Below are 27,610 nucleotides of genomic sequence, written 5' to 3' on the forward strand. Positions count from 1 at the left end.
TAGCAAATAATAACACGACAATGAGTGGGTCACTGACGACATGGCATTGGCAACACTCGTGAACAGAGGATTGCGTGTACACGCCATGCATAAAGGAAAGAAAGATGATCAATTAGTTGGAAGAGATTTTGTACATAGATGGCAGTCGGCCTGGCGTCCACGTAGGCACACCGTATCACACAACCGAGACAAGTACTCAGAGCAGAGAATTAGCAACATTTAGGTATTTGCTTCTGAATCCCATGGCCGCAACACAAAGACGGTCCCAGATATTCGGTATGGCGCGTTTCACCGCTTGCAAGAACAGCAAGGTCCATACAACCAACCAACCAAAGGGAAGTCATCTGTACCAGTTCACCGCGGCACAAAGGAGAGCACGTGTTGCAGCTCCCCTGTTTTATGTACAGATGCGGTTTGTTGCCATCTTCCCCAAACACCCTATGCATCTTTCACTGCAAGGTTCGCTGGAGCTTCGGTGGGTGAAATAATGTCAGTCAGCAGCGGTTTTCTCACACGACTACAAAAGCCCGTCACCTTCGTGCAGCATCTGATCAGCTATTTTAGAACTCAACTGCAATATTCAGGCAAGTTAATATGAAAATTAGTTGCAGAGATGGTCATTCTGTGTGCCAGTGGCTATCTTGACAATTAGACCCTGGAAAATTCCTACTGATGAGAGATAATTTATAGGACATCTGTCAATCAGGCCTTGAAGATAACTAGTGAAGATAAAAATATACTACACATAGAATACTTACAGAAGGATTTGTGAAGACTATCAGCTGCTTATCAGCTGTTGAGGCAACAAGAGTAGTGTTATCTTCATTTAGAGCAACAGCTGTGACGTCCTGTCCTTCTCCCAGCTTCAGCGTATGAATTACCTGACAAGATACCCCTTATCCGTGAGAGTTTTGCTCATAGGATTTTAAGTTCAAAAGTTTTCTCTTAGTGTTCACCTCAAGTTTGTGTAGATCAATGAAGCAGATCGAGGGAGCATGAACGTATAGCTTGGTCTCCTTTGACTCTGGTACATCCTCATCATCGTTGCAGTTCTCAATCATATGATCTTCATCAGTACTAGTGTCACGAGTGCAATTGCTAGATAAACATGCTGCAATTAAAGCAAACTGGCCATCCCTAGAAACCTCAATGCAACTAACACGCCCGGAGAAAGGTGACAGGACCGAGGTAGACATAGGGATTCCATTAACAGTGAAGGTGGATAGTCTCTTCTCTGATTCATTCCAAATCAATACGATTCCTTGACGAGATAAGCATATCAAATGTGCCTCTCCCACATCCAGCTTCCTTATGAGCCGACCTGTCCTCAAAGAATGTAGAAGGGCACCAGATGTATGTGAAGAGGAAGCAACAAGTCCCAAGTCAGAACTAACAGAACAGCAAGTTACTTCTCCAAGATGTCCTCTTAGAACATGCATAGGACCTTCGATTCGCCGCTTCCTGGAGGTTTCCAAAGTTCTGATTGGACTGCTACCACTACTAATACTATTGGCTAGAGGACTAATTGGTGTTGTTGGTGAAGGTGGAGGTTCTGGTGCATTTTTCCAATGTGAAGAGCTCATCTGATGTATCCTCCATAATATAACTGTTGTGTCACGAGACCCCGTGACAAAGTAATTGTTATCAGGAGATAGTGCGAGGCAGGTCACAGGAGCAATATGCCCAGATGCAGTTTCAATGGTCCTTGCTCCATCTGAGGAGATCAACTTCACAGAATTATCTGCATGCCCACCTACAGTCGAAGAAAAAAAAGGGACATTAGAACCAATGCAGGAATGGAGAAGTCTTACAATATTTCATATCATAAAGACGACTATTTGATGTAAAATGATAGCATAAGAGCAACATAATACATTATTTTATTCAGGAACTAATAAGGAAACTAGTTTTTTGACACCAGATTGTAATGTGTCATTCTGGATATCAGGAATCATCCAGAAAAGAACTAGGAGGTCTCAGTACAAAGAAGACATGAAAGTGAAGCAGACACAAAAAAAAGGTGAAGAAGACTAGTTTTCAGACAAGTATCAATGAGTGGAAAAAATGATAGCTTTGAGAAAAGGAGGAAATAAGGTGAGAATACAATAATTACCAGTTATAACCTCTTTGTCACATGTGACGGCAACAGTTGACGAAGGTTGGACTGCAGAAGCAGCAAAAGCTATAGCCCTTGGGAAATGGTAGTCTTCTGCAGAAGCAGGTCCTTTGAAGATGCGCCTTATTGCGCCGCCGCTTGAATTTATGGCATTTTTCCCATGATGAAAGAGAAAGGGTGTCTCTAAGCCATCCGGGGTGTTTGGCTGCCAATGGTGCACTGCCACATGTGCTGCAGGCACATTTGCATCTACGACTACAATACAGTCATTCGATACATGCACTGCACTAGCGGGAACATTACACTGGTCTGGATTAGGAAGTAAATAAGATCTGACTTCACTTGGGTTCCGGAATATTGTCTGCACAAAAAACAAAACAAAAATTAACAATCTATTAAGTCACGAGATAAGAGAGAGTATCCAGTGCCACAAGCACTTGGAAGGTCCCATGATTGGAAAACTGTTTAAGTCATGAAAAAATCTGATTTTTTAATGACACACAAAACCAATTATCATGTTACGCAATGTTGACAGATATAATTTGATCTACACAGTGAGATACACAATAGATATGAGTTGCCTTGTACTTGAAGATCCTCATGGCGGATAACCTAACCAGAAGGGGATGACTGCATGAAACACAGTGTCGGCTATATTTAAGCTAGCCGGAGACTGTAAACCATCTCGGCAAAGAATGCCCTTCCACTGCAAGTTAAATGGTTACTTACAGCTTCCGGGAGTTTTTCTGTTAAATCACTTTATCACTATCTTATTGCCAGACAAGTTGTTTTTCCTTTTAGAAATCTATGGAGGATGAAGATGCCTCTTAAAGTTAAGGCGTTCTCTTGGTTAGTAATAAAAAAATTGGATTCTGACCGAGGACAATTTGAGAAAGAGAGGTTGGAAAGGTGCCAAGTTATGTGAATTTTGTGACTCTGAAGAGTGTGAATCATTTATTTTTCTCTTGCTCTTTACTACCTCCGTCCTGGTTTACTAGTCCTCCTCGTATTTTGGGTCATATTTTGACCATGATTTTAACTAATAAAATATATGTTATACTCCCTCTGTACCTAAATACTTATTGTTGGGGAAAACTACTACAAGTTCCCCCAGCTACAAGTATTTTGGTACAGAGGGAGTATGTACCAAAAATAATATCGTGGAAGACTACATTCAAATACGAATCCAACAATATAACTTTCAGTGACATGCATTAATATTTTGCTAGTCAAATATATGGTCAAAATTTGACCCAAAATACAATGGGGACTAATAAACCAGGACGGAGGTAGTAGCTAAGTTTTTGTGGAATATTGTGGGGTGTGCTCTGGGTAATAAGAGATCTCCAATTTCTTTTTTTTTATCTATGCCAGAACTGGCTGCCTAGCTATACGGGCAAAGATAGGATAGTTGTTTCAATAGGTGCTGCTGCTCCCTTGTGGTCTATCTGGAAAACAAGGAACAAGTCCTGTTTTCAAAGTGTTGTGCCTAGAGATCCTACTGACATTATTTTTCTTGTTTGTACTCTGTTGGACTCATGGAAAAATCTGCAGAAAAGAGGGGTACAAAACATGCTTCATCGGGTGTCTAGAAGAATTATGCTGGTGACTCGAGATGTCTTCAGAGGTGGGCATGGATCGGTGCCGCGTGTAAGGAGACTTTTGTGAAGTCAGCTGCTGTTACGCTTGCTGGCCTCAAAGGCATTTCATGTTAATTTGATGTTTTATCCTCTCAGAGTTCAGACTGATGTTACTTGGTAGTTGGTGGGTAGTTGCTTCTCCTGATTGTTAGTATGCTTGGTATGCTGGACATAGATTCTTGCTTCAGCTGGTTAGTTTTTGGAGCATCCTAGTGTAGTTATTGTATCAGTGATGTAATGGTTTGCTCAGTGTCCCTGTAAGAAAAGGACTCCATTTTCGTAATGAAAATGGGGGCTGTGTGGCCCCTTCAATCTAAAAAAAAGTGTCTCTTGGCACAATATCGAGATAAATACTAGTGGGATGAATAAGAGTCTCAGACGGGAGCCAAGAGATAGGTGGCAAGTTCAGGGGCATCCAAATGTATATTACATAGGATGTTTTGAAGGAGAGGAATAAAAATTTCCTGAAACAAATGGCTGCACCTGCAAGAGGTGGCCTTAAAATAGTAACATGCTTAAAAGGAAAAGGTAGTGGCTGGAGTTGAGTTACTCTCACAGTTACATGGACCGACGATGAGGAGTAACAGGCAACACTGAAGTCAGTTTGACATGTTTTAATTGGAGTACTATATGAATTTTTCTCAAGCGAAAGTACTATAGAACTTGTAAAATGATTTTGTGATTGATATCTTTCTTGAGGAAAACATGAAGATGGTTGTATCCCTAATAAAGTAATAAGTCTATAAACTCTTGAATAGTGTGTCGTCATGAACCTTGAATAAGTTATCACATTATTAATCAGCACGAGTGTGATTTACTCGCGAAACTCATACTTCATTATGATTATTCTGAACTATGCATGGTCTTTGTACTTGGAACAGTTACAATTACAGAAATAAATCACCAATTTTGTACTTGTAAAAATCACCTGCAGCTGTAAGATATCTGCCAATGGCCTTCTCTTTATATGTGGAACTATCAGCAACTGAGATGGCGTTTGTCCAAAATTTACTATTTGGTCTTGTGTAGCTTGCCGTTGCACCTTCAGTATTTTCAGCAAATGTTAACAGCTAGAAAGTTACTGAGATGATCTAAAAGGTTGGATGCGAAACTTACTGGATCAGCAATTTTATCAATATCTACTGTCCCCTCGTATGTAGCGTAGGGAAAAACATTGTTAGCCATCACTGCTTCTTTACCTCTTTGTTTATATCTGAATTAGAGAAAGTATTACATGACAAATGGGTTCAACACATAGATGAATAATTAATGACATTAATACAAGCCTCTAAGGCCAGCAAACTAAATATGTGAAATAATAATCACTGAATATATTTTCCTATGATGTGTCTGTTTAAAAAAAATCCATGGATTATTGCTTGTGATCTATGGATACCAGAATCAGAAATTTTACATCCATCCTTTTAACATAAGAAATTTTACACTAAAGATAACCAAAAAACATGGCAGTAGCAAGATGTCCTTTGTTGGGATTGGGTTCAACACATTTGTCTTTGCGCACATCAACTGATTCAGTCATTCATTTACTACATGGTTCAAACGGTATTTCCAAGTTTACACAAGTTATCTGTATGAATTTTACATTCAATGACAAGGTTTTAGTGGCTACAGTTTGGCAAACCAGCTTATTGGCGAACCTGTGGAACCGTCTGTCTAATGCTGCTGCTCGCGAGTTGGATTGTGTGCTGTTGCTGTTGCAGGATTTCCAGCAGGTGGACCGATCCGACGAACGGTCCCTCACCCATGGACTACCGTTCTCTGCCAAGAACGCCTACTCCTCCATTGTTGCTGAAGATTCCTCCGACCCTCACCATGACTTTGTCTGGGCTTCCAAGGTTCCGATCAAGGTCAAGATATTCGCATGGCTTCTCCTCCGCGATCGGCTAAACACGAAAGCCAACATGTTTCACAAGCACATTGCCCAATCAGCTGCATGCCCTCGTTGTCAAGACCCGTATGAGGATGCCCTCCACCTCATCTCCAACTGTTCTTATGCGACACAGGTTTGGTCCTCCTTGGGTCTGCCGTCTCCAACCTCCCTTGCTGCTCTGCACCAACACCCAACGATCCTGGGCCTCAACCCCAACATCTGGCCATCTGTGGCTCTGACTGTTGCATGGAAGATATGGGACTCGAGAAACGCTCTCGTGTTCAGAAACGAGGATCACTCCCACAGAACTACGATACGAAATATTGTAGCAGAATTTTCCCTCTGGGTTTTCCGGTTCAAAAAGAAAGAAGACAATATCTTTGCTAGGCAATGGCTTAACTTCCTCTCTTCAGCAATCCCCTAAAGCTGATGTTGTAACTGAACTCGACTCCCCCCCCCCCCCCCCCCCCCCCGGTGACCGTTCAAAAAAAATTTTGGTTACAAATAGGATGCACCAATCCAGTACAAAGCTGGGCTTTTGATAAGGATCCAGTTGCAATGAGGGGAGAACCAGCGGCTACTGTATCGACTTTTTTTTTCGTTAGAGTATCTATTGGAAATTAAATTCTCCAGCATTTGAAGGTACCCCAGAAAATCAAATCCTTCCATTCGCTCAAATGAGGTAATACTTGATAGGTGCATTCCTTCACATCATACTTACTTTACTGTTAAATGGAATAGCTAATAGCCTTATCAAATACACCCTCCTTTCCAAAATATAAGGTGCCCTTGACTTTTTCTAGTCTTTCATCGCACAACTTGACTATGATTTCCGCTTATTGTATGTCTATAAAATTAGTATGAAGACATATGAAATAAAATTATTTTGCAAGACAAATACGACGATACCATTTATACATGTGCATTCCATGTATTTTGGTATATATTAATGGTCAAAGTCGTACATCAAAGACCATGTTTGGTAATATAAGTTCAGGCCGGTGTAAGCCCGCCGTTGACGCGTCAAAAAAAAGTGCGCCTTACATTTTGGGAAGGAGGGAAAAGTAGTATTCCTTCACATCATACTTACCCTAATGCTGAAGGAATGGACAGGATATGGATGACATTTGGCAAATGTGTACGAGACCAATGAATATGATTTAGTGAAATAAAGCAGTGATATCATGACATGGCAACAGAGATATAACAATACTAACGTACCCAAATATTAGATCAATCCATTCATTCAAATGAGCGGAGACATGATCACTCTCAAGAGCTTTCCGATGTTTATGTATAAAATCAACAGGGTTCTCGGCCCAAGGAGGTAATTCTACAGAGCCTGCAGTGACACTCAAAGTTAAGGGGGGGCTGCCACGTCTACTGAGTGACACTCAGTTCTCTTATGAGTATAAGACTGAAGCGAACTTACCTAGCCTTTTAGCAAGTTCATTTGTTCCCATGTCAACAGAATTCACATTGGTAAATACCTCAGGAAGGTAAAACATCTCTGGAACCTAGAGAAATAGTCGCATCGTTAGATTCCAACTAAGATTCTGATAAGACTTCTAAACTAGCAACGTGGAAATGTGTCGAGAGCACATTTTTCAACAAAACTTACTAGCTCTTTTACATCATTCATGTCTTCAAGGACACTGTTCCATGTTCTGGTGATATCAGAGAGCATGTGATTATCATCACCAAACTTGCCACCCCGCAGCTCAATAGAGAGGGTAGTGAAAGGTTCTATCCTGGCAAGATAATACAATACCTGCAGTAGAGATTTATATCAATGCACCATCATTGCAATCAAGGTATGGTCACACCAATCAACTACATAAGGGATTGTCACTGAAATGCAGCGAGGAAATGGTTGATATTATGGAATTACTTCATAAGTACTCCCTCTGTCCCATAATATAAGAACGTTTTTGACAAAAACGTTCTTATATTATGGGACGGAGGGAGTACATCTTAGCCCAAACAAAAGGCACAACACATAAGCAAAATGCTGAATAAAAGCATGCAAGATCTAAAAATACGCACCGTGCCAGGACTAGAGTAATGTGAACCGTAGTGACAATTTGGGATGATTGGATCCTTGAAACTAGAGTAATAGTCTTGGAATTTCTTCAGCCGTGCAGGATTTAGAGCACCAATTGGCTTCATTGAAAAGAATTGAGTACCATCACCCGTGTAAGTGTTTGGAAAAGCAGGGCAATACATAAAAATGGGATCCAACTTACTGTTATGAGCGGCAAGAATAGAAGCACACAATTTACCTTTGAAAGATCTCGGTATGAGGAAGGATCTTCCAAGTCCAATGTTTTGGAATGGTAATCTGATACTACCCATGGGAAGATAGGATACTGCAGAAACAGATAGGAATCATTAAATAGAAACAGAAGCAAGAACCTGCCAGGTTCATAAGTGAGAATTCTGAAGCAAGGATGCCTGCGAGATGTCATTGTAACTGCGCCCAGCAAGAGTGTTCAGTTCCATTAGGTAGTCAAAATTGCTAATCTGCACAAGAAAGCTATCCTTATATCCTGACTCTACTTAACATATATGACCGTCAAAATGAGTTGTGCTCAAATACCTCCCATTTGGCCCAGCGCTCCATTAATTGTGTCTGTTTAAGGATTTGCTCAGGTTTCTAAAAACAATGATATTAGATTCAGGTAGGAGTAGATTCAAAACATTCAGATTTAGAGAACTGCATTGAACACCAACCTGTGTAGCTAGAAAAATATCATTCAAATAAGGAGGTTTGGTGTGAATGATAGCCCGATAAGCATGTCGGCGTGCTTCTATATCCTAGATAAATTTCATATACAACTTAAAAATGGTTATCCAGATATAGCATGCATAAGATTCAAACAACATAAAGTGAGTCTCATCAACTATGTACCTCAAAATCAAAGAAGAAGTTAGACCTATCTACCATAACTAATTCCAATGCACTTTGACGTAACAAATACCTGCAATAGTTAACTTTAATCAGTATGAAACATACATCAAGCACTGAACAGGCAGTCCACTCGGTAGACTGTAGTCTACATATGCGAGAAGGGGCGCAGATGGTAGAAAAGCTGAAAATACCTCACTTAACATTTTAATGAGTACCAGATAATAAAAATAATTATTTACCTTCTATTATAAATCTGATGCAGCGAAGATATGAACCAACTCCGATCTTTATCTTGCTGATCATATTGGCCGCTAGTGGATGCAACATCATCCATGTAACTGTCACTGTCAGATGTATGCTCATCAACTATGAAGTTAATCCTCTTTAATGTGACCTGAAAAAAATATATGCTTGGGATTATGATATGCATTAGCATGTTGGACTAGGGCATGAAGAAGAATAGGCAGAATAGTACAATGTAAGGCGATAATCCACTTCTGAGCTCAGGCTCATCTGCACCCACGCTGAGGAAAAAAATCAAAACAAATACTAGAAAAATTCAAAAAGTTCCATTTTTTGCATGGTAGATAATTTGATGCGTGAGGTTCGCTCCAATTTTCAAATCATTTCGACATCTGAACAGCTCTCGGCAAAAAAGATAAATTCGGGGTCTGTAAAAAAGTTTACTGTTCTGACCCGATTTGTCTTTTTTGCTGAGCTATTGAGATGTCCAAATGATCTGAAAATTGGGGCGGACCTCAGCAACAAATTTTCTACCATGCAAAAAACAATTGGAATTTTTTGATTTTTTAATAATTTTTTTTGAATTTTTTGTGATTTTTTTTCTGGCCGGGTGCAGATGAGCCTGGGCACTGAAACGCTGCACTCAATGCAAATAGAACAAAAAATAACTTGTCAGTGTATTCAAGGCTGCTGGAACTTGATTCAGCTAGGTGGGGACACAGTTACTTAATTTTTTTATATGCTATTACACTAACAGTTATTGATTCTTCAGTGCGCTGCTCATTTTGGATCTTGGAATATTTGAATGAATATTATAAAGGGAGCAGGTGCAATACAAAGAACACTGCTTCCATCTGTTTTTGTATCTACACAGTGATCATTTTGGGCAGTTCTCTAAACTTGAATATAAAGGATAGCTAATATTGAATGCAATTCTTTTATTGTTCTCCAAAGGGGAACTTACAATACCAAGAACACTGTAGATTAAATTAGGGTGAATAACTGTGTGATGTGTGTTAGTCAATATCCCCACACCCTTGATTTACTTAGAGTGGTACCGGACTTTACTAAGGACTCCTTAGAGATTAGACGACTCAAAACTATTCAGAATCATATGATGAACTTAGCTAGTTAAGCTCATCAGAGAGCTGTGTTGATTAGGACCGGGTCAAGGGCTCATGGCCAAGTAACGAAAGCATGAATTCGTAGTAAAAATTCGTTTAATTTCAGTGTTCAAGTAATATATGGCACCAATAGAAGCTCTTTGGACTCCCTAAGAAAAAGCTATACACCAGGTATGACTATACAGGTGGAAGTACGTACATCAGCACACACTTACTTGGAAGGTTCCTCGTACGGTCTTCAATGGCCTCACCATCAACGATGGCAATTCAATTATAATTCTTTTATCTTCTTCGCCAGACCTATAACCAGGTGCAATTACTGTGGATCGAACCAGGTTGCGGACACCAGAAAAGTCTGAACTTCTTGGATCTATTGATCCTTTAAACGGATCAGGTGGCAAGGAATTTCTTAATTGATCATCTACACTGCTGCAAATTGTTTCGGTTTCTATGTGCTCAGCATCTTCATGTCCTCTATCCACTGACATTGCCTCAGCCACTATAATCAACGAAGTTGTTGGGAGAGCATTTGTAGATCGAGTGTCCCCTTCCTCTGTGTGGCATGCATTGGATTCCACACCATCACAAAGAAGCATCTGCTCCTCAAAATTAACAGCTGCACCAAAACGATCTGACCCATTGTAGTTTCTTTTCATAAATCTTCTCATCCTTGATGAACATTCAGTAAAATCTAGCTTCCAGAAAATCTGCTTAACAAAACAATAAAACAATCATGCATAGTGTTTTTTTAATAAGAATGCAAGGAAGCGTGAAAGAAAAACAGGATTCGGTCCATACGCTATCAGGAGTACATAGAAGTTCTCCAAAAGGTCCATAGAGTCTATTTGTCTCTATTAAGCAATGAAGAAGACGTCGCCATGCCCGAACCCCAACAGAGGCACAACGACGGTTCAAGATATCAACCTGTGTTCGTCTCTCCATCTGCATGTCCAAAAGTTGTTAAGTGATGTATCACTAACACTGAATACCATAAGCGGAAGCGTTTTGTTCGATGTTGATATACCTCAACTCGTTGCAAGTTCCGTGCTAAGGCAAAACTTGAAACAAGAAGTGCAACATATTTGTAAGAAAGGGCAGAAAAATCTCTGCCTGACACTGATTTTGAGTCAGCAGATTGCAGACACTCCATCCAAGCAGCAGCCATAGCTTCAGTTGTGGTCCACCTCTGCGCACGCTCAATATCGCCCGCAGACCTCCGTTGTCCTGAAGTTGCCATTGCTACAACACTAAGACCCCTTCTCAAGCCAATCTTAGCACTAAACTCAAGGTCACGAGCAGCGGCCAAGGCTGCAACTTTCGCGGATGCTTTGTCCTTCGGTGCAGATGCAGGCAGGAGTGGTGTTGTATCAGGAAGCCTCTGGAAACTTGAGAATGAGTGTAATTTAGCTGATCTACGCTCAAGCAATGAGGTGTCACGCCTGCGCAATTTATTTGTTGGTGGTGCAATTGTTTCTGCCCCAGAGGCACCAGCAGCAATCATGGCCAATGCCATTGCAACTGGTGGAGAGGCAAAAGCAGCAGCCCAGCCAGGTGATATCAATGAAACAGCAGCCTGAATTCAAAAGACAGAATAAAATCCCACTGTGAACACATAAAACTTTGCACAAAAACAATGATGAGATATTTATCCGAGAGGAGCAACTAAAGTCGCATAACAAATATCAAGGCCTTCCTCAAAAGTAATGTCCAAATAGAAGTGATTATGCTAAAGATCCAAATCACACTATTTAAAACAATTTCTCGAACATGAAATGAAAGTACAAAGTAAGCAATAGTTAGGAAAACATCTGATTTTAAGCTAATGTGCAAAATTCATAGTTCTATTTGCAGAAGTAGCATTTTTCTTAGAAAGCTATAAGATTGTAACAAGCATCGCTAGATCACAGTTATAGAGCTCAGCACAAGCACCAGATAACTTCAGTTGTTAGCTATCTTATGGCCTATTTAAAATCAACTGTTACCTCAACAGGTAAAGTATCTGCAGCCGAAGCACAATCACCAACAAGTAGCGGATTTTCTCCATCCGAAGATGCAAGCTCGTGAATATTAGCCAAAACAGAGCGATATCTTTTCAGGACAGCTGCATATGGTGGCATTAACAATCCAAGATATTTTTTCCTTAAAGGCTTTCTGTCGCTACTTACAGCATGCCATACCTGTTAGGATAACATAAGCTTCATGAAAACACATAATATAAAAAACGTTGTTCGATCTATATATTCAAAACAAACAACATAAACAAACAGGAAGCAGCAGCGTAGAGTTATAATTTTTCCTCCGTTGGGCCTTAAAAGTAGCACTGCTCTCAGGAAGCAGCAGCATGGAGTTACGCAATTTCCCTAGGTTAGGTCTTAAAGTAGTGATGTCCTCGAAGAAGGTCTTGACAGTAGTGCGTTTTTTTTTCTCACAAAAAAAGTGTCCCACGATTTTCAGGCCTAACACAGAAAATTCTAACTGAACGTTCTACAGTGTCATCTACTGTAGTGATAACTCTGAGAGCAACTTGTGCAAGATTACCTCTTTAGGAGTGTTTCCATACAAGCTGCTCCCTGATATCTCTTTGGTATGAACTACGGGTTTATCTTTGATCATCAAGGCACTAAATGAGTGAAGGGAATTTCCTTTTTAAATTTAATCATAACAGGTTGAGGATAGCTTTTTGGACATATAATTCAAAGTTAAGACACGAGACATTTAGATATATGGTGGGGGCAACAAGCTTTCTGCATCAGGAATTTAAATTATAAGTGTTTTGAAAACTGCAACATGATTATAAGCATTTGGAACATGCTTTATATGCTACATTCCACAAAATACATAAAGTAATCAAACAGATTGGTGCAAAATAGTGCTTCATCTATGCAAAAAATAATGAGACCACCACATGTGAATTTTGGGGCCATGCATAGACCATCAGAAACAAGAGGAAGAAGATGGTAAATTAAACTACCACGCATGGACTATGGTGTCTGCATGTCGTGATTCTGATGAAGTATTCAATCTGAAAGGATAGCATGGAACACTTGTATGTTTTTAGATACTGATCATATTTTTCCATCAATGAAAAACAAATTTACCTCCGAATAAAGAATAGAAGACGCAACCAGAACCCTCTGTCTCTTAGATTCAGAAACTGGCACATTCAGAAAGGGGCCAAGCAATCTGTAAAAAAACAGAGATTTCGAAATATCAGTAAAGATATGTTAAAAAATACAGTATCAGTGAAGAAGCAATCTACAAAATGGTTAGTATGGATGCAGTATAGAATGAAAGGCCACTGGCTACTATGGACCATGGAGTGATAATTCTGGATCAAATCCTTTTCTTGAACTATAATTTTAACATGATACTCTACTTAATAGCTGATAAGGTGTACCTCCATAGAAGTGCAGACTGAGGTTTTATGGTAGGCGAACATGAGTTACCATCAAGTTCAATCACACTTCCAGTTTGACAGCCCAATCTTTCTGATATATCATCATTCTTCATGCTAATGTTTCTCATAAAGAGGTCGTCTTCACCAGTATCATCCTCCCTCATTGAAATAAGAGTCAACCGGAGCATACAAAAAAAAGGCTGATCACTATCTAACAACTGATTAAGTGCACTCATAACACCAATACCACCGGCAGATCCCTCTCCAGAGCCAAGGCCAGCCCCAAATCCAGAATCTAGTAGAAGTGTCTGCAGCATTGCAACTGATTTCTTCACTAATGGAAGTTCAATCCAGTCCCCATTGGAGTCCTTCTCTACAACAGATTTCCATGCTTCCCAACCACTTCCTCCTCCCCCAAAGATATTAGCTTTGGATGGAATGCATACATCATACCACAGTCGGCTTCTGTACTTCCAACCTTCAGAAAGATCTGAAATACAGCTCCCATAGGATAGAAATGCATGCCTGACAGATCCATAAGGCTCCGCTGCTGCTGCTGCCGTTACGCGTTCCATTACCTCAGAAGAAATTTGCCCATTTGTGCCAGACATCGAAGCAAGAACCTGGAATTTTTTTCACACCAATAATGATGTAAGATAGCAAGCAAAAGTTGGTATGAAGTAGATGAAACTGAATGTAAGCAAGCAAAAGTTGGTATGAAGTAGATGAAACTGAATGTAAGAGTGGACTATAGAAGGAAAATTCTGAAACAAGATATGCTACACACAGTATTCTTCTGGATTATACTCATACTAGTACAAAGAAATAGTGTACACATGCTTGCCGAGTTCTAAGAAATAGTGTAACTCCTATAAAGGGTAGTGGCCTGATTGACAAGAAATAATGTACATATGCTTGCCGAGTTCCAAGAAATAGTGTAACTCTTATAATGGTAGTGGTCTTATTTTGAATCTTGAATTAAACAAAAACCACCCTTTACTATCGATTATCTTCACAAGAAGTTTTCCCTAGAAACTGGATCTCTAATCATCTATCTCATATATTCCTAAACAATACAATACCACTAATGAGTTTTAACATTTTCAGCAATCACATGATATAGCATCTCACAAATTCACAAAATTGCCCCAGAAACAAAAAAGGGACTCAACATATCAAAGCAATGAAAGAACATTACAAGTTGGACCTATAAAAAATAGACATAAATTGAAATTACGCGAATAAGATTGTGATAATATATGCCTGTTCTAGATATACATACATCAACCGGCAGCCCACCAGCATCACTGGACAAAGACTGCCTTGAGCCCCCAGCTTCTAAAGGCTCGCTACCAGTTCTGCTCAATGACCTACTGGCAGCTGATGAAGCCATCGATGCAGGAGATAAAGCACTGTCAATTAAGCAGGATGTAAAAAATTGTTGGCTGCGTGACCTCAGATGATCTTCTACGAGCATCATCAGAACTACTGCATTCTCAGCCAAGACTACTAAGAGATCGGCAGGCTTTTCTGCTTGTATTTTTGGTTCTTTAGTCTCCACTTCAACATCAGATGCTGCAGCAGTAATTCCTTCAGACTGCTGTGGCGACAACCAAGAAAAGAACATCATTTGCGAAATGATAAAACCGTAACCGTCTAATTTATAAATTAACAGACACTCTATATGTTATTGTCCATAAGACTGAACTCATCTGTGCATGGTATAAACAACGCGACCAATGTATTAAGAGTACCATAATTCATAATAAAAGTGATGTTTTAAAACAAAAGCAAAATTATCCACATTTTTCTGTTCCTTGGAATACAATTGATGACAAATATGCCTTGACAATGTATTGCTACTGCACCTATGTACAATCATACACAGAAAGTAGTGGGCATACAAGTTTAACCATGTTACATGGGCCCAATTGATCGAGCAAGCTTAGTTTGTAGTCTAGTCCTAATTTTAAGATAGTTTTAGACACCTGATTACCTTCAGATATGTTTGATAAGCCTAAGATCCTTCTGAAACAGTGTACGATGGGCGTGCGCATAGAGCGATAGCAACACTCCGCCCCTCTCGTCCCTCTCGCGTCGCTCCTGCGGCGGCCGAGGGGGAAAACCTAGCGCCGCCGGCCCCGCCCCCCTCCCCCCTCCTCTCCTCCTCACCACCGCCGGGGCGCGCCGCCGGGCAAAGCCCGGTCGGCGGCGGCGGCGGCAGGACCCTCTCTCCCCTCTGCTGGTGGGCTCGTCGCGGGCGGTCTCCTCGGCGGGTGGCGGCGCGCTGGCGGCGGGGCGCGTTGGCGTGATCTCGGGCGGCGACGGCGGGCTCCTGTGCGCGGCCCATGGCCGCTGTGGCCCCTGGGGATCACGGGGATGGCTGCACGCGGGCGTGCCCATGGTGCCCGCGGCCCTCGATCTGGCGCGGCCAGATCTGGTCGTCGGCGTCTCGGGTGGCGCGTGGCTGCCCTCGGCGGCGGTGGCTGGCTTGGGCTGGTGGTGCTCCGGCTGGTCCTCGAGGTGGGGGCAGCTCTGGTGGTGGCGCTGGTTGTCGGTGTGGTCGCGGCGCGGTGATTGGACTCGACGGCCGGGTGCAGGGGGTGGAGGTGGCTCTGGTTGGTGGTGGCGGCGGGGCCGGCCGGTCTCTTACTGGATCTGACCGGATCTGGCGTTGGGGGTCGGCCGGCGGCCCGTGGCACCGGTGGTGCATGCCTGGTGGCTCCGGCGCTTGGAGCTCGCCGGGCAACACGGGTAGGGCAGCGGCCGGGCGTGGCCGCTGCTCCGGCCGTGGGCTGCGGCGGCGGGAGGTCCGGCGGTGGTGGCCTCCCGGTGGCGTGGTGGCCTCCCGGTGGCGTGCCGGCTTCACGGTGGCTCGACGGTTCTGCTCGCGGCAGCGGCCGGCTTCTCCGGCGTCGGCTCGTCTGCGTTCAGACCGTCTTGATCTTCGGCCCATCTCCTCAGTGCCCGAGCGCGACTCCCATCAAAGGGCTGGTCCTCTCCCAGCTGCGGTCCACCGCTCGTCTCGCACCCGGTGCTGCATGACCGAGCTCATCTCGCGCACGGTGCAGCAGGACCGAGCTCGTCTCGCGCACGGTGCAGAAGGATTGACCTCGTCCCCCTCTCTGTGCTGCAGGACCGAGCTCGTCTCGCGCTCGGGGCAGCAGGATGGATCGGTGGATGCCAGTTTTGGCCGGCCTATTGGGTCTCGTCGTTGGGGGTGGCCCAGGGGTGCGAAAGGTGGGACCTTTCTGCTCATCTCTTTCGCTGGGGTGCGGCGGGTCTCGGGTGAGGTGGTGTCAAGGTCGTGGATGCCGGGATGGCGGCCCTGGTGGTGGTAGCACGGTGCTCTTGGGCGGAGCCCGTGCCTTGGTGCTGCCCAGTCACCATGGCCATGTGGGCAGCATGGTGGCCGGGGTGTAGCGGTCGGTGGCAGTGGGTGTTGGCCGAGGTGAAAACCTGTTCTATCTTCGGACAGACCGGCGGCGGCGAAGTCCGCTCCCTTCTTGAAGGCATCGTCGCGGTTCTCACTGCCCGGCATGCGGCTCCAGGGGAAACTCTGATCCTCAGATCGGGGGGTGGCGGCGCTCCGGTGTCTTGTCCTTCCTGAAGGCGCCGCCTTGGAGCTCATGGTCCGTCATATGTAGCTTCATCTCCTCGTCGTGGTAGTGCTAGGGGTGGTGTTGCTGCGCTCAGCGCCTATGTATCCTGCTCTGGGTGTGTGCGCGTGCTGCGGTGGCGTGTGTTTGTACTGGATGCTTGATGATCGGTGCTTTATATATAAAGCGGGGCGAAAGCCTTTTTCGGTAAGATCCTTCTAAAACAGAAGCTTAAACCAGAGAAGGTGGCTTGGGAACTCTGCAAGGTGCAAGGGCTTACAAGCAAGAATAGTTATGTACTCCCTCCGTCCGGAATTACTTGTCATCAAAATGGATGAAAATGGATGTATCTAGAACTAAAATACATCTAGATACATCCATTTCAATTGACAAATATTTCCGGACGGAGGGAGTAGTTTCCTGTGCTAGTTTCATAAGTTGGCTTGTTTTACTTATGACCCCCGTAAACTGGATAATAGATATAGCTAATATAGGCTCCAAAATATCACAGGTTTGTACTGATTTATTCCCAAATTTTGCGCTCATTTTATATAAACAGGAAGTAGAAGAGCCTACCAGATACTCCCTCCGTCCGGAAATACTTGTCATCAAAATGAATAAAAGGGGATGTATCTAGATGTATTTTAGTTCTAGATGCATCCTTTTTGTCCATTTTGATGACAAGTATTTTCGGACGGAGGGAGTACATGGGGTGAAAAAGGTAGAAAATAGCAATTGACAAATATGCAAGAACCATGCGTTGCTAGTTAGTTCTGTAATTTCAAAATAATAAAGTCCAAGTGCAAGCGAATAACATTTGTAAAAAGGAGAATCTACCTGAACTCGAAGCTCCTGAGCAGAAAAATCAAGCAGACTACCCAGTAATCTCCTTTTGAAAATTGGTAATGCTTCTTCACGCCTTGAAAACAAAGAAAAATATCACACTGATGTTCCAAGTCAAGAAGATAATATCTTCTATAAAAGCATCATATTATGTTTAAATCAACAAAATAATCAGGCAGAGCGTGACAAGCACCTGCATTCTATTGTTGAAAAAAATGCGATGAGGCAGTAAAGCACAAAAGGCTGCAGCTATTGTTATTTTAAAAGGTACAGTGGGGATATTTAGAAGGAATTTCCAGTTTTAGATCATATGCAGCCCTGCATAATGTCATGCTTTAACGATCTTATGGATTCTGATGTTTTTTTATCACGTAAATACTTCTTATACTGCCTAGTAGATAAACAAAAATGCATGTGGTGGTTGATACGGAACGCATAGATAGGTTACATAATTAGCAAGATATCATGGCATGGGAGCATTGCTTCTTATTGCTTTTTGTTTACCTAATTCTTTGGTCTCCCATGCTAAACCCCCCAGCCATTGAAAGCCATTCTGCACAGTGTATTGTTGCCTCCACATCCTGAAGAATTACAGCATTAAAACCATCAAGACACAATCAAGGATCAAAGAGAAGTCTGGCTAGGGAAACATTCCAACCACAAAACTACCATAAAAAATTATTATGATCCATTCTCCAAAAAGAAGCTTACAATCCTATAAAGTTGATGTGCAAACAGAAACACAAGAGATCAACGTCACTTACTTTCCACCCATCTTTTTGCCACATTGAATGCTCCAGCATAATGAGTAGAAACTTGTGTATGACGTCTTCAAGCTCATATATGCTTACACCATCTGAATCTTTGTTATCACCCATCTAAATATCAACTTTACATATTAAAATAAGCATAGAATACAAGTGCCACTTCTTAATATAATTATCAATGCAAAATGTTGGATTTGCCATCACAGAAATATTACCTCATGATTAGAAATCATAACCTCCAAAATCCAATCAGGCCATTCTGCAATGGAAGTCATGGTACTTCTATTCTCAGGGTGACTGCAAACCAAAAATAGAAGATCCTGAAATAATATAGGAGGCATCATAAGTGATTAAAACGCAAGAGAAATAAAATGCACTATTCAAAGTAAAAAAGACAAACATGTTTTTTAGCTTTGGAAAAATCAATGTTAGGAATTCACATATTTGATTTATGGGGCTGTTATGGCGCTGCTAGAAGGAGGGCGGGAGAGGGCCGGCCGGGGGCCTTTTTGCCCACGGCCGGGCAAGAGGGAAGGGATTTCCTTCTTAATTCTTGCTTGATTAGATTGATACATCTCCTCTCTTTATATAGAGAGGTTTACTTGACTCCCAAGCAAGGCTTACTTGACCCCTAAGCAAGCGACCCTTATCTCTAATTAACCCTAAGACTAATGGGCCCATTAGGCCCATTACGTACTCTAACACTACACCCCACCTGGACATGCAGCTTGTCCTCGAGCTGCAGCCTAACCAACTTATAACCATGACTCGACGCAACACAAACCTAACACCTAAAAACAAGCCTTTTACATCTCGGCTTGTTTTATTATTCTCAACCTAAAATGGACTTGGACGCTTTATTTTGGACCCTTTAACAAAAGTGGACACCATCCGCACGTCGGACGTGCACGTGTATAGCCACCTGGATCCCATGGACACCACCTGGACCAAAGGAGTGCATGTGTATGGCCACCTGGAAGTGGTCGCAAGAGCGACCAGCAAAGGCACCCTCGCGGCGGTCGGCGGCGGAAAGCAGTGGTGCTACGCGGTGCGCTCCTGTCGGTGACATCCTGCCTTCTCCCCGCCGGACGGCTGTTGGTCTGCACCGCACAGGGAAGAGTGGAGGGCTTGCGATTGAGAATGACGAGGAGGGGTGCGCCCCCCAACCGCCGATGTTGCAGACTTTGAGGTCGCTGCCCGCGGGGAAAACAACATGCCAGCCGCTCGTGGGGGAAACCGCATGCCTAAGATCCCCGACGCAGCGGACGAGATCGAGGTCCTTTGCGCAGCAAAGGGCAACTTGGAGGAGCGGCAGCTGCAGACCACGCATCTCCCGCACACGCCGACACGCTAGGAGGCCGCGCGCAGCAGCCTGCAGCCTCACCGCCGCCGACACGTGGCGGGTAGCGATCCAAGACGGAAGCGGTGACGGCGACGGCAGGGACTTGATCTGCTAGATGTGGACGCCCTGGGATGGCGGCGGCGCTGATGGGAACGAGGTCGTCGCACTCTCGTCGTAGGGCATCACATACTGGGCGGCGGAGCTAACCGGCGGTCGCTGCTGCAGCTACAGCGGCTGCTGCGCTGTCGCGCCGGGCGCGGCGGAGGCCGCCAGGAGCGGCGGCTGCCACTGCAGCCAGGGCTGGGCGGTGGTGGCGATGGATGGCAGCTGCAGCGGCCCGGCAAGCGCGGCGAAGGCCGCCTGGTGCGGCGGCTGCCACGACAGCCACGGCGGTGCGGGGGCGGCGATGGGCGGCGCAACCGAGTGCGGCCTGTAGGACCCGTCCAAGAACACATGGATCTCCTGGACCGCCTGGGTTAGGTCCCACAGCACCCCGGACACCTCCTCCCAGGTGAGGACGGTGGGGGCGGGCGCGACAGAGAATCCCGGCGCGGGCAGGAGCGGGGTGACGGTCATGGTGGTCGCCTGAGGCGACAAGGTGACCGGCAGCGGAAGAGACGGGCTTGGCGGCGGTGAAGACATGATCGAACCGAAGCTAGCTGATACTAAATTGTTATGGCGCTGCTAGAAGGAGGGCGCGAGAGGGCCGGCCGGGGGCCTTTTTGCCCACGGCCGGGCAAGAGGGAAGGGATTTCCTTCTTAATTCTTGCTTGATTAGATTGATGCATCTCCTCTCTTTATATAGAGAGGTTTACTTGACTCCCAAGCAAGGCTTACTTGACCTCTAAGCAAGCGACCCTTATCTCTAATTAACCCTAAGACTAATGGGCCCATTAGGCCCATTACGTACTCTAACAGGGGCTTACAACATTAATTAACTAGTGCAACCACTGAAGAATCGAAGGCAACATTTAGCAGAATGATCATGCAAATAACTCAGGGATGTGGTACAAGAACCAAAACCAAGCCTCTAAATTAATCATGGAGCATGGTGTCTAGGGTGTAGACATCATTTAAACACATTTGGTTGTGTCCTAAATTAAAAAGATAGTCTCAACATATAAGTTAACATCTACCCATATCAGACGCTACTCGCCAGATGTCCTCCCCAAGTTGTTCTTTGATAGTTGAAACCATGGCAAACCAGCCACATCCGCACACTTTAACTTTGGAACTGTTTGTCAACACAGTGAGAGCTGAGGTAGTTATGAAAATTGGAGGCAAAGGCCATCTAATAAACCAAAACTCCCTCCCACCTATACCTAATCTGCACATGGTTTAATCATGCAAATCTTCAAACATGAAAGGAAGTGAGAACTGATTAAGATGGGAAGAGTAGTTGTTAAATTATAATAATCGATATCCTAGAAAAACCAGTATACAACTCCATCATGACCAAAACTTCGTCCAAACATTTGCATGGCGATCTGTGTATTTAGCCTTTAACATCACCCCACCTCGTAGTATTTCACATATTTTTGGGACTTGGCTACAGGGGTTAAAAAATCTTTAAGACTTCTTCTTCTAGTCGGGGTAGCAGCTGTCTTTTCGGTCTATCTGGCTTTGCATAAATGATGTCATATTTTACAAGATAAAAGTGTGTTCTTGTATGAGGTGCTACTCTTGTGTACCAAACTACCAATTGGCTGCGGTTATGGGCACTATTACAGAAGGCGCGGTACAAGGAGCTGATAGAGCCAGACGCGAATAAACTTGAGTGGATCACCAGGGTGTTTATGATCCGCTTTGGGCGGCATATGCCAATGATAGACTTTTGAGTGTTTAGAGTGATTTTATGTGGTTTGATCGTCCAATTTGATCCATGTGTTTGATATTTCCCTCTCTTGGCAAGATCAAAGTTTGATCTTTTGTACTCCCTCCGTCCGGAAATACTTGTCGGAGAAATGGATGAAAATGGATGTATCTATAACTAAACTGCATCTAGATACATCCATTCTTCCGACAAGTATTTTCGGACGGAGGGAGTAATAAACAATGTAATAAGTTTGGCTATATGCATCTAATGGTGCAGGGCAAGGGGTAATAAAGCTTTCATTTTCTAAAAAAAAAAGTAATATCATAGACTTCAAAAGATAAGAATTATGATAATGGCGTAATAGATGTCAATCAAGAGAATACACAGAATGGAAAATGTTATATGAGCATATTATCAGTGATTATATCATCATTCATGTCAAGAAAAATTAGGTGATAACTTTATCTGAATAAATCAGTAAATGTACCTGAAGAGTATGAGCTTGAAATGCTCGTGATGCATATGGAAGAGAACGTAGTAGAACTAACAAGAGCGGAATATGCTGAAAGCGATAATCAGAATCATACAAGTTCAGATTATCATTTGCTGAAGAAATGTTGATCTGCATTGAAGAATACAAGACATAATTCAGGTTTCCAGAGTAAAATTGGTTGCACCTATGACATGCTTAAGCGAGCAAAACGTGAACTATTGTGAAGCACAACTAGATAAACTTCAAAGAAATTTTATTTGGAAGTCTTGCTTTTGTAATATTCCAAATATTTAGCTTATTCAGGTACTTAGAAATGATGGCGTAATCTAATAATACTCCCTCCGTTCACAAATATAAGATGTTTTGGGTATTTCAATATGGACTACATACGGACTGAAATGAGTGAACAAACACACTAAAACGTGTCTATATACATCCGTTTCACACAAAATTTAAAAATCTTATATTTGTGAATGGGGGGAGTAGAAAGCAAAACAGGAATTGCATTAACCAATCAGTGTAGTGCTGAAAACATATCACATATCCAATATCCCTAAGTCAGTTAAAGAACACCATACCACTGCAGATATTAAAGATCTATATACATTTCTGGTCATAAGCCTTCTTGGGGCTGCTTGAAAAGCTTTCTGCAATGCAAAGAGCAATAAAGATACTCTGTCTTCAAACATGGTATTTCCTTCGGCATTAGCAGTTGTCAGAAAACCACTTGGCAACTTTGGTTTTGCAATAAGTGACGCAAACTTCAGGTGACCTGAGGCAACCAAAGCGCCCAAAATATGAACTATCCCAACAAGTACTCCATCACCATTATCAATATTGTATACATTGTTCTGAACATTGTCAGTGATACTTGGGAGATCCATGCCACTCCGATTCTTTAGGAACTGCTTTTTTAGTAAGCACCATTTGCTAGTAGATACAGGTTCAGAGTTACCATCATGAGAGGGTGACTCATGACTGTCAACTGATGGGGTCTCACGATTGCAGTTTGCTTCACTACTAGCTGGTTTCAAGAGTGAACGACTATTAGTAGATTTTGACTGAGAACTTCCATTCCACTTAGCAGCATTTTGTGGCACATCGCAGTTGTTGAAAGTGTTGTTATTTCCAGATTTAGCCTCTCTTTGCAAAAGAACAAGTAATGCCTCTACACCTCCACGAGAAATAAATGACTGAGCATACATGTGCGCTCTAGTACTGTTTGGGTGCACAATCAGTCTGTAGATGAGGAGCAAGACCCTAGGAACCTGCCAACAAAGCACATTGTTAAAAATCATCAGAACCATTCTTTCAATCAAGTTTCCACATCAAGAAGCTATACAAAGGTATTAAGACTGTGACTTTGGTGCATATCCCATAGTATAGAAAACCACATTAAGCATTAGCACTGATTAATTACAAAGAATATAAAAATAAAAATATGGCAATAGTTTAACGAACACAAGACTAGATTCTCTTCAGTATTTTGTTGTTATGGAACAAATACATCTGAGTATGGAGTACTCCAAATGCAAAGTAGCATGTACAAAACTAGGCAGATTACAAACTCAGATACGAATGCACTAAGTATTTCCATGTATGACATCATCCTGGTGAACAAGAAAGCGCTAGCCAAACTTTGACTAGAGTCTTTGTTTTCTGGCAAGGGGCATGTAATGTTGTGCTAGACTACCAGTGTCGAATCCAGTTACCTGGTTAGGTTGTGGGCAGTCAACAACAAATCCTACCAAACGACGAACATCATCAGAAGCCATTGTGGAAGAAGCTGATCCTATCAACAGTTCAATAACAACCAACAGCTCATCAACAAGAGCATTCACTTTCCCTAAAGGTCTCTCAGTTCCAGTCAATGTGAAGGTATCTATTGAATCTCCTTCACGAGTTACCCAGTAACACCTTCTGCATCCATCAAGAAGCATTTGCAACGCATTTGCATCATACATGCAAGCAGATTCTGCAAAAACCATGTCTGCAAGTGAAGAGAGAAGCTTTTTCTGCAGAACATAGTTGCATGAGCTCCACATCTTCAGGTCCAACAGCAAAGTGCTAAAGAGCTGCGCTTTTAGACCAGGATCATTTATTTGAGATTGGCACAAAGATACAATTGCAGCAACAAGCTCCTCGTCTCTCAGTATCTCTTTCTTCCCACTTTCTAGTTTTGACAGTGTTTCCAACAAATATTGTAAAACTTGTGATAGAAGCTCTGGTCCATGGGTAAGGCAAAGCTCTTGCTTATTTCCAGGATGTTGAATTGCCAGAGAAATTATTCTGAATATAGGAACAGAAAGAGAAGACGTAGCAAGAGACAGTGACACATCACCAAGTATAGGTTCCAGGTTATCCATCTCAATATTGCTCACAGTCAATGGTAGCAAAGCCATTGGACCTCCACAAGCTAATGCCCATAATGATTCTGCAGGTCGCACACGATAAGATATGTGAACCATCCCAATAACTTCCGCAGGCCTTCGGTGAGTACCTAAGATTAAACATGAGATAATATCAATAGTTATCCTTCTGAACCAACCCAAGCCACTTTTTTAGGTACATAGTCATTGTTGTATGTCATAAGTTGCTCTTCTCCTAACAAGGATGAAAATTTACTGCAATCGATACATGAATGATTGATGGGAACTGGGAACCAAACTCAATCAACCTTTTAAATTTATATACACATAACATTGTATGGCGTAATTTTGATAGCCACTAGAAATACTTTGTCCCTGGTAATGGTCAATGGCATGTGAGAATAACAATTTCTTTCAATTACTACAGGAACGATTGATGCAGAACTGGGGAACAAGACTTATAAAGACTGGAATGTGCAATAATCGGCAGGCAAAACAGGAAGTACAGAAAGATTTGCGTAGCCTTCACGAGGATTGTAACTTGACCATGGTTCAACTCCCCAGGTAACACCAAAGATAAGAGTAGAATTAAGCCAAGCCATTCTGCTTGCGTGTGTTTGCGTTTTCTTTATTAGCCTTTCAGCCTTTTGTATACTCTGTTGGGATTATTCTATGAATTAATTGCTGACTGTTTCTGAAAATAAAATTAAGACAAGATTGACAGTTCAACTATAGAACAAACCTGTTGAACCAGAAGGTGAAGCATCGGGGCAAAATCGGCCGTTAAGTAGGCTAGGATGATAAAGAAGATGTAAGCTTCCTCCAATCTCAATGTCAAGTGTATAACTATCTTCTGACATTTCCCTAATGTGATCACAGCTAGCTTTCCAAGGCAAACCAGCACCGCTGCTGAAGCTAGGAAGTGCATCTCCTCCCCTAGAAGCTAGCCGGGCCATTCTCTCTGGGCCAATCGGCTCCATGAAAATATAGATAGGCCCCATTTCTGCAAATAATGGGCATTGCCGTTGCAGACAAGTAATAGTTGGTGGCGGGTTTGTCCCGATGCAGCAGAATGCCAGCGGTTTCAAGACACGGGGGAACTCAAACGGACGGCTCTCATGAAGCTTATCATCAACATACAGCCGTAGTTCACTCTCGACCATTCCGAGCAAACCCTGCTTGCTTGTGCACTCCAAACCAATGAAGTACCAGCACTGTGGTTTGAATTCATAGGTGAAATGGAGAGGAGCCTTCTTTCCCCTTCCAGTCCCACTCTCCACAACTAGAAACTTGCCTTGGAAATAAGCCTCCACACCATCGTTATCAGCAGTAAGGAAGCTGAAAAGCCGGGGCATGTCCTTCGCCCCTTCTACAGCATGTGTGAAAGCAGCGGCGGCGGCAGCCCATGGTGACGATCTCCCAGAAGTTGATGCTGCTGCCCATGGTGACGATCTCCCAGAAGTTGATGCTGCTGCGTTGGGTGAGTCCGAGAATGACTCTACATATATCCATGTGGCAAACCCAAAACCGTTCGAGAATGGCCACCGGCTATCTCCAGGGGCAAGCAAGCCGGAACTCTCGCCGTCGAACTCAAACGTCACTGCAGGTCCCTTCGCCTCATTGCAGCCAACAGCCTTCTCCAATGCTAGTGTCAGCGGCGTTGCCCAGCGTGTCCCAAGCGCCTTCTTGACCAAAAGGAGCCAGGAATGCAAGTCCTTGACGCTAACCGAGTGCCCTCCTAGCACCTGAATGCACTGCACGAGCGGTGTCCCGTCCCAATCCCTTCTCTGACCCATTTTTACGAACAGCTTCTCTGCAGAATCGAGGAGGATAGCGAGAAGGCCCGAAGCGGAGCACATGGTGCGGTTGCGGGTGCAGGCGCTGAGGGTGGCGAGGAGGCCGCAGGCCATACGGGTGCGCGGCGACGGCTCGGTGCCGCATGGAAGGTAAGGCATCAGTTCGACAGCAATGGCGGCTGCGCGCGAGCTGGACATGATGCTGGGTTCCGTGCTGGTGCTGGTGCCATCGCCCGCGCCCTCGTCGAGGCCGTCCACGCCGCCCATCGTGATCATCAGCACGTCTACGATGAAATGCGTGACCTCGCCGTTCTCCTCGGACACCATCTCGCGGAGGCGCTCAACCCCGCCGCCCATGATCACCGCGTCGACCGCCCGCACCACCGCCTCCGGGACGTCCGAGGACACGACCGGCGCTAGGCACCTCCGCAGCGGCGTAGGAGGCTGCGTCGAGGCCTCCGAAGGGGCCACCGGGGAACCCGTGCCGAGCTCCACGTCCGACATCTCCTCATCGTCGACGACGTACCCGTCGCCGCCGAACGACGCGACGTCGAAGTGCTCGACGGCTCCGTCCGCCCACGACGAGGTCGGCGAGGCGTCGGACATGTCGAGCGCGTCCTGCCCCTCCATCACATCGGCTCACTCCATTGGAAAAATCGACGAAAATTGCGAGGAATCAATAGCAATGTGGGGAGGATCAAATGCAATGTGGGGAAATTTTGGGGGGGAAACTTTGCAATCGGGATGTGAGGCCACGGAGAAAGTGGAGGAGTTTTGGAAAATGCTGGCAGCGATTAGCGGTGGTGGCTGGCTGGCGCGGTGCATGGCGTGGCCCGAGAGGCGGAAGGAAGAGAGAAAGAGGGGAATCGGCCAAGCGGGGAAGGCGAAGAAATGGTGCCGTGGCCGGTTTCATGGGTCGAGTCTGCCTTCTTTTTACCTGACCGGTCACGCAGTTAAAATTGGTTGATGTAATAGCATCTGCAGCCGAGATTCTAAAACTAACTAGCTGTTATTGTGGGCCACTTGAGAGAAAGTTATGCGTTTGTTTCTCTATCTAAAAAAAAAGCTTCATCTTTATCTTAAAAATTATAAAGAAAAATTCTCACGTCACGTCAACTTCACATCCATCTCAAAAAGAAAAGAAAAAAAACCAGAAAAATTCTAAAAAAAGGAAAAAAGTCTCACCTCCATCTTTCAAAAATACTCTAAAAAAAGATCTTACCGTGGCCAACCAGCAATTTTGAGATAAGGTTTTAAATACAT

The 27,610-nt window shown here is 43.7% G+C and overlaps 1 protein-coding gene across 2 annotated transcripts; it reads right to left on the reverse strand.

The window, feature by feature from the left end:
- LOC123137705 (BEACH domain-containing protein C2) lies at window positions 1–27,248 on the reverse strand. 2 transcript variants are annotated; one of them, XM_044557541.1, is made up of 31 exons: window positions 25,294–27,248; window positions 23,895–24,682; window positions 22,761–23,450; window positions 22,177–22,311; window positions 18,747–18,851; window positions 18,529–18,642; window positions 18,269–18,345; window positions 17,759–17,840; window positions 14,605–14,919; window positions 13,323–13,945; window positions 13,024–13,108; window positions 11,908–12,102; window positions 10,950–11,498; window positions 10,724–10,867; window positions 10,141–10,632; window positions 8,798–8,952; window positions 8,559–8,628; window positions 8,381–8,464; window positions 8,247–8,303; window positions 8,102–8,170; window positions 7,930–8,016; window positions 7,694–7,810; window positions 7,269–7,418; window positions 7,080–7,164; window positions 6,869–6,989; window positions 4,873–4,969; window positions 4,685–4,798; window positions 2,114–2,477; window positions 957–1,753; window positions 759–881; window positions 1–571 (listed from the first exon to the last, which is right to left on the reverse strand). In XM_044557541.1, exons 1-31 carry the CDS (start codon window positions 26,975–26,977, stop codon window positions 518–520), a joined length of 8,622 nt encoding a protein of 2,873 aa, XP_044413476.1. In that variant the 5' UTR covers window positions 26,978–27,248; the 3' UTR covers window positions 1–517. The 2 variants fall into 2 exon arrangements, with proteins under 2 accessions (XP_044413476.1, XP_044413475.1); XM_044557540.1 differs by having other exon boundaries at window positions 14,605–14,922.
- Between the last annotated feature and the right edge of the window lie 362 nt (window positions 27,249–27,610).

Source organism: Triticum aestivum, chromosome 6B (genome assembly GCF_018294505.1).
Source record: "Triticum aestivum cultivar Chinese Spring chromosome 6B, IWGSC CS RefSeq v2.1, whole genome shotgun sequence".
Classification (NCBI taxonomy): Eukaryota; Viridiplantae; Streptophyta; class Magnoliopsida; order Poales; family Poaceae; genus Triticum; species Triticum aestivum.